The sequence below is a fragment of the Diadema antillarum genome, unplaced genomic scaffold (genome assembly GCF_040938485.1).
Source record: "Diadema antillarum isolate AM-2024a unplaced genomic scaffold, OU_Dant_1.0 seq00001842_RagTag, whole genome shotgun sequence".
Classification (NCBI taxonomy): Eukaryota; Metazoa; Echinodermata; class Echinoidea; order Diadematoida; family Diadematidae; genus Diadema; species Diadema antillarum.
In genome coordinates this window covers 335,306-343,077 of record NW_027272514.1, presented here as the reverse complement: position 1 = coordinate 343,077, position 7,772 = coordinate 335,306, and the positions used below count along the sequence as shown (strand labels likewise).

The 7,772-nt window shown below is 38.7% G+C and overlaps 1 protein-coding gene across 1 annotated transcript in view; it reads left to right on the top strand.

Annotated features, from left to right (window-relative positions):
• Nucleotides 1-3,522: 3,522 nt before the first annotated feature.
• The window catches only part of LOC139712684 (uncharacterized), a 37,013-nt gene continuing 32,763 nt past the window's right edge, over nt 3,523-7,772 (top strand). Inside the window, exon 1 of the mRNA XM_071624483.1 lies at nt 3,523-4,519. Within this exon, the coding sequence (XP_071480584.1) occupies nt 3,632-4,519 (888 nt within the window). The 5' untranslated portion in view covers nt 3,523-3,631. The remainder of the gene's footprint in view (nt 4,520-7,772) is intronic.

Genomic DNA, 7,772 nt, shown 5'->3' with positions numbered 1-7,772 from the left:
CCCGGAAAGAGAAAGAACAAAAATCGATATCGGTAAGCATGGTAAGTTCGCATCGCAATATGGACGACAATGCGGAGTTCACACGTCAAACCTAACGGGAGCTATTCCGCGGTATGCAGAAATTAACTCAGCGCAAGTCATGAATATTAAGTTATCGATTAGCTCGTAAATCGCCTCGTATATAGGAATATACGTACTGTGCGGTGGTGCAACGACTGAGAGGACCCATTTCATTTCGTTCTCCACTGCTAGGCGATATTGCGTAGCCTTTACTCAAGGCGCTAATCAATCTCGACACATCGCGGTGATTCTAGTACTATTATAACACATGTTGAGACAGATCCATAGGGATAGAAATGATTTCATGTACAGTGTATGATGATTCTGTGTTTGGTTATTATGGGAGCGCCCAAAGCTTTTACAGGGACAATAATGATGATGATAATACAAATCATTATGATAATGAAAAGGAAATATAGATTATGTATGTGACTATGTGTATCATGGGTGGAAACTCATGGTGGAAAACATTAGAAAATCATTTTAATTAGAAAACGGACCTTTAAAGGACAAGTCCACCTTCATATACATAAAGATTGAGAGAATGCAGCAATATTAGTAGAACACATCAGTGAAAGTTTGAGGAAAATTGGACAATCCGTTCAAAAGTTACGAATATTTTAAGTATCTGCGCAGTCACTGCTGGAAGAGAAGACTACTACAGTGTATGATGTCACATGCGTACAACTATATAAGGAAAATAAAAAGAGAATTTCACAAAACTTTACTTTTTTAATAAAGTGCACAGTTCTTCGACTTGCTACTGACTTGTTAAGGGGTAATATTATTCCCCCTGCCTTCTGAAAGAGAGAAGTCGAGTGTTCGTTTGTTATGCAAGAAAAATGGAAATATGTTGGATTTTCTTTATTCTTTCTTTATATCGTTGTACTCATGTGACATCACAAGCTATAGCAGTCTTTTCATCTAGCCGTGACCGAGCTGAAACTTCAAAAATTCATAACTTTTTAACGTATTGTCCGATTTTGCTCAAACTCTCACTGATGTGTTCTTCTAATATTGCTGCATTCACTCAACCCACATGTCTATGAAGTTGAACTTGTCCTTTAAGTCAGAAGACCAACACAATTCATCAGTTCATGTGTTCTCTAAACAGAACGAATGATAGTATCAACAACAACAACAACGTCAACAACAGCAACAACAACAACAACAACAACAGCAACAGCAGCAGCAGCAGCAACAACAACTACTACAACAACAGTAACAACATCGACTAAACGATCGGACTCGGTCGTATTCTTTCACATCAACTAAGGCTCAACCAGGGCCCCATTTCATAAAAGATGTTAGGATGGCAAATCTTGCCGGAATGGCAACATCCAATAGCAACAGCCAATCAGGAAGCTGGATTCTTGGCGTTACTATGACAATTGCCATTCCAGCAAGAGTTGCTATCATATCAACTTTTTATGAAATGCGGCCCTGTTCCACGGGAACATGGTGGTCTGCGTATATGGATTTAAAAATTCAGCATGCATGTAGCGGGTAATCAATGTTCTATCACAGAGGTCACTAGAGGGAGCGATTTTCACCATTCCATCATAATCTCGACCCCACCCCATCCCCCCCCCCCCCCCGGCAAGTCTCAAAATAGTTTTATCTAATGAGACGTTTCAACAAAACAAACATACCACAATTGAGGTACGTGATCATCTGAAGCTATGACGTCATAATAGCAATTTATAATACATATACAAAGATTCAGAGCACCGGGAGTAGTCATATTTGGGCTATACCCAGCAAAGATGTTATGACGTCATAAAAGAAATTCTGAATGAATTATTATCAGAATATTTTCATTTCTATGGCTGATTTGACATTTAATGTCCCAGATTCTTAAGAAAAATTGAGCAATATCCCATTTATAAGATATTTCAACCGGTGAAAACACTTCCGAAAATACTTTTTTTCTTCTTCTTCTTCTTCTTCTTCTTTTCTCCTTCTCCTTCTTCTTCTTCTTCTTCTTTTTCTTCTTCTTCGTCTTTTACGTTTGCTTTATTATTGTTCTTCTTCTATTACTTCTCAGATTATCTCGCAGTTATGAAGTAAACAACAAGTTTGCGCTGTTGTCAGAGACAAGTTGGGGCAAGGTCACGTGTCTTTTGGGGTTTTTTTTAGGAAGAGAGAGAGGAAATTAAAGCGAAAGGATATCATTCATGATGGATTCAAGAGTTATCTTCATTTCGACTATTCTCTCATAATTGTCATCTCATTAAGCTTGCCGTGTTACATACAACGTTTGCCTGCATTGATTCCCATTTGCTTTTTTGTTTTTGCGCTTAATTCGTTTAATATGCAATCCATAACCATTATATTCTATTTCATTTCACTATTTTCATTTTCAACAAAGAATGTAAGTGTACGAAACTTGTCATGCAAAAAAAAAAATGTACATAATTATATTAATAAACATAACCATCACATTAGTTTAGTCATCAATGCTAATGTACCAATTATACTAAAAGCCAAGTAACGGCAGGTAATCATTCTGCACATCGGTGGGTCATTTTTTCTTCTACTCATTTCATTCTCTTTAGGCTATGCATAAAAGACCGGTATTTTCGTATTCTGCATCATTCGTGAAAGAAATTATCATTTCTATATGGCACTGTCAACTGAGATCAAAAACGATTTTTTTTAAATATTTTTTTAGCCCAAATAGAAACAATGAGCATCTTTTTTGGGAGTAGCGACAAAGGTAGCAACAAGCTCGTTTCCGAAACTTATGATAAACTAGAATAAACAAGTGGTGGAAGTAACTTACCCATATACTGCCACGATACAATATTCCCGACACCTTTTTTCCCACTCTTTAACTCTTTCACTATTTAATGTATTGCGACTTAAATGAGACTAACTACAACCTCGCTTGGCGGTCGCCTCTACGAACATTTTTTCATTACGAGCTCAATACCATCCGTTGTCACCAATGCGAATTTTTTTATTGCTGCATTGTTGGCTTTGATCGATGCCTGTGGGGTGGAAGTACGGTATTGTCACTGCGCTCATATATCTCGTTAATTTCCAGTGACAACTATAACGATAAATGACCGTCATCATTGTTACGATGTGCGGATGATAATGGCGGATCCCCTTGTATGCACGCTATCAACGGAGTTGGCGTCACGTATCCATGGCTGAAGTCGCGGGTATGGGTAAGACGTTCTGGAAAGGGATGCTTCTACGAATGGTGTGATACATGTGGAAGACCAATGCTCTCTTTCTCGACGGTGGAATGTACTAGTTTACAGCGTGGAAAGAAGATGAGGAGGCGATATGTCACTCAAAGCGAATCGTTGTTTATGGTATGGATGAGTGATATAAATTGTTATCATTAGCTTACTGCGCGTAGTACTACAACCAACGAAAAAAAAAAAAAACTCCGTGGAGATTACCGTAGAAAGTCATGTCGCATTGTCGGTATGCCACGTTGATGATATCTTCTAACTGATGCAGTCTAATGACGAGTAGCAAGTAGTAGGCTTGCAGAGCTTCACAATTTGTCACTTTCGTTCTTGGTCTTCTTGGGCATAACTGTAAACGGACTGAAATGGGTTGCGGAGCATCCCAGAAAATGAAACAAATCGAACAGGAAGAGAAAGAGAGGCTGAAGAGAAAGAAAGAAGAGATGGATAACAAAAACGAGGAAGGGGAAGAAGAGGAAGTGGTGGACGAGATGGGGAACAAGAAGAAGAGGAAAAAGAAAAAGAAACCAGAGAAGGACGAACACCTACTTTTAACTTTCAAGGGACACAAGAAGTGTATAAATTGCATGTCTTTGAGTGAGGATGCCAGTTATATCATCACAGGAAGCGACGATAAGACGGCACGAGTATGGAATGTGCTGGACGGGTCAGTTAAGGCCGTCTTAAAGGGACACACCGGATATATCACATGCTGCCAAATCTACGAAGAGTTTGCCTTCACCGGCAGTGCCGACAGGAAAATCATTAAGTGGAATATCGACGAGGCCAAAATCGAGCACGTCATCGAGGGACACGGCGGTGCGATCAACCGCCTGATCTGTACGGGCGACTTCCTCTTCACCAGCTCGTATGACAAGACGGCGATGTGCTGGGACCCCGACGACGGAGAACTCCTCCACATTTTCCGCGGCCACTCCCGCTCTGTCACGCCGCTCATGTACATCCCCGCTGAGGATGCGTTGAAAGACGACGTCGTCGACATGGACCTTAACAAGGACATCCTGATCACCGGGAGCGCCGACGGCACGGCGAGATCGTGGAACATGGACTCCGGGGACAGCATGGTAGTCTTTCGCGGTCACAAAGCCGCTATCCATTGTCTAGGGGCGGACAGCACGGGGACGGTTTTGTATACTGGAAGTGGCGACTTTACTGTGAATAGTTGGAACATTACTACTGGGGAGATCTTTAAGACGTTTACTGGTCACCAAGGATCTGTCATTAGTCTACAGGTAAGACAAAATGGAGTTTATGTACATACACGCACCATTTTGACTATCTTCCAACTGCCAGTCCTTCAAAACTCATTGTCATAGGGAAACTAAACTTCACCCCAAAATAGACTGTGATAAAAAGAGCAAAGTCAAACACACAGAAAAAAAAAAAAACTATTTCAGTTTCCATTTCAGTAAGTTTTATTTCTCTTATAAAATAAAACAAAATTATGCATGACAATATCAAACATATGTGACCCTGCACCTCAAAACAAACAAAAAGTCGCCAGACATGAATTTTTAGTTAAGACCATATTCTAAAAGAGCAGATTTTAAGCTTTAAAATGATGTATAACTCACATCAAATGGACTCTCCTAACCTATCTTAATATTGGAAAGAAAGCACAAACTCAGGAAAAGTGTGAACTGAGAAAAGAGGCTTTGAAGTACAGTGTCTATTCAAGCGCTTAATCTTTACCAAACCGTGCTGGCTGTGCGATGAATGGGACAACAAAACAGGAAGTAAACCACCAGAGTAACAACAATGAAGGGATTATCAGATTAAATTGAAATTAAGCATGCCTCATTAACACATTCTGTCCATAATTAATGCCAACTTTCAAAGCAGTAGCACTATCCTTTCAAAAGTTATTAGAGTTGAAAGTGAAGAGTGTGGACAAGGTTTTTCAGAAATGAAAAAAGGATTCTAAAGACACACCTAATCACACTAAATTCTATCAAAAATGTTCGATACAAACTGCTAAAGAACACACTTTCCTGCCCGTTTTATGATACCAAATTTTAGCATAATGTAAAAGAAGACCCGCACGGTCACATATGTTAAAAAATCATGGAAATATAAACAGGAGTTCTCAGTACATAATCATGTAAATCAACACATATATTTCATGACGACAAGTCTTCAATCGTATACAGGTGGAGGAGACCTTTTGTCAATAAGCAAAATCACTTGACTTGGATAACGGCCTTAGAGAACAAACCTTCATCTGATTTCATTGAAAAAAAATGAGAGCGCTATATAGAATTCAAAATTACACATGTTTTCACACAACAACCCTCCTCTCCATCCCCCACAAAGAAGGAAAACAAAAGAAAGACATATTCTGCTGATCAGTGTATACAATGTATCTAATACTATAATATTGTTCTGTTTGTTGTAAATCTTCCTTTGAAAACGGAAGTAAGGAAAGGTTTGTGCCCACTGAACACTTTTCACGAAACAGTTGTGATTGCATGGGACAATATTCTATTTGTTCAGGTCATTGTAGTCGTAGTATAGTTATAGGGTTTATCCTACTGACATAACCCATTCTTATTTGAACGGCATTTGATCACTCATGCTCCTCATAGAAACGACGTAATACCTTCTATTGTTTATCACCTCCATGATCATATTCATCATGGACATGTTACGAATTCGCTTCATCAACGACAGCAGTCATGCCGGAGTTACTGCACCAACACTGTCGTCGTTCTTGATATTATTCAAAACCCGAAGTATATGTGCCTAATCCTGTCATTCAAGAACGCGACAACCAGCACGAGCAGTTGTAATTTCTTTTATAAAAATCTTTATGACCTTCTGATTGAATAGAATTTTGAAATCTCTTCTACAGGCGTCACACTGTCCCGAAGTTGAGCCCAGACGGACACACGATAACGGAAATGTTCAAATTTGGCTCTTTAAATATCTTTGAATATCTGGTCATTCGTGAGAGTGGTGTAAGCAGTCGTATGGCCACCTGTATAAAGTTTCTCAGGATCCAGCAGTAACTTCGTGAGAGGTGGCAAAATCGTTGTATATCCATCGTGTTTCCTTCGTGTAGTCCTTCGGATAAACTTCTTAAAGGAAACGTCAAGATGATTTTCAGATGTTTACATTTGAACAACTATAAATCAGTTACAATGAGGACAAAGTTTCAGAATTTGTGATAATTTGGATGACGAATAAGAATATTTTCAAAATTTAGAACAAATTGCATTGAACAAGGATGATGACATGGCAGAGTCACCATAAGAATGTGTGAGTTGGGGCTCAAGGAAGCAGAATAAAAGAAGAAGGTATGCATTATACACATGCAGGTGAACTCGCAAGCAAGCGGTAGTGCGATGGAATTACACTGCTATATTTCTGAAATATGTGAAGCTCCTATGTCATCATCCTTGTTCAGTGTAATTTGTTTAAGGTTTTTGAAAGTATTGTTTCTCTGCTCAAGAACCACAATAAATTCCACTAATCTATGCATGGAGTTGACGATTTACGTACTACATGATGTGAAATTATGAAAATCGTCTGGAATGTCCCTTTAATAAAGATTCACATATTCATGTAGCCTTCGTGTGTGATTCCGGTGTTACACTGTCACCTTCTGTATAGGCATCGTATGTGCTTCGACTGTGGGTTGGGTTTTGACCAAGTTCGGGGACAACGTCGCACGAAATTGAAAATTCCATATTCGTATAACATGACCATCTTGTGTCAATGTGGGACAGTGTGACGCTACCTTCATCGAAAGACAGATAGGATAAGCAAAGAATCATCAGACGCCACTTTATAAGATGATGTATACATTTTCAAAGTCTGCACACGGAAGAGCTATGTCATGTATGTCAGTTTGGAATAATCACGAGCGAGGTATTTGGTAGAGTAAATTATTGATACAGTGCCAAGACCTCGAAATACAAAAGATGTTTAAAAGAAGTAAAATAAAATGCGACACGAATTAAACAAAATATAACACTTATAAGGTTGACGAGACTCGGAAGCCACTTTCTAAACATTTTCAAAGTCAAGCTTTCTTGTGGAGCACAGTCCATTTATCCAGAGGAAAAAAAAAAAAAAAAATATACTTGAAATATTACCTCATGTTCCAGACGCAAAATGATTAACTTACTTTAGGTTTCGAACAGGGTATGTCATCTGGTATTGTGGAGGTAAACTTTCAATTATTACTATATCAATCTCTATCTACTTACTTAAACAAAGTCATTTCCAGTATATTATTCGTTGTGAAAATAAATCTCCCATTACACCGCGAGACTGAAGGGTGTCTTCACAACATGGAATCATATTTACATGTTTCCTTCAGAATCATGGCGTCATGTCAGTATAGTAGTATATCATAGTGATAAATGGTATCAAGAGAAGAAGACAAGCTGATAAACTTTGATCAAATTCGAACGCCAAGAATCTCATAAAAAAAAAAGATCAAGGTAGTTAAGAATTGAACCAAAAGGAGAAGACATAAGC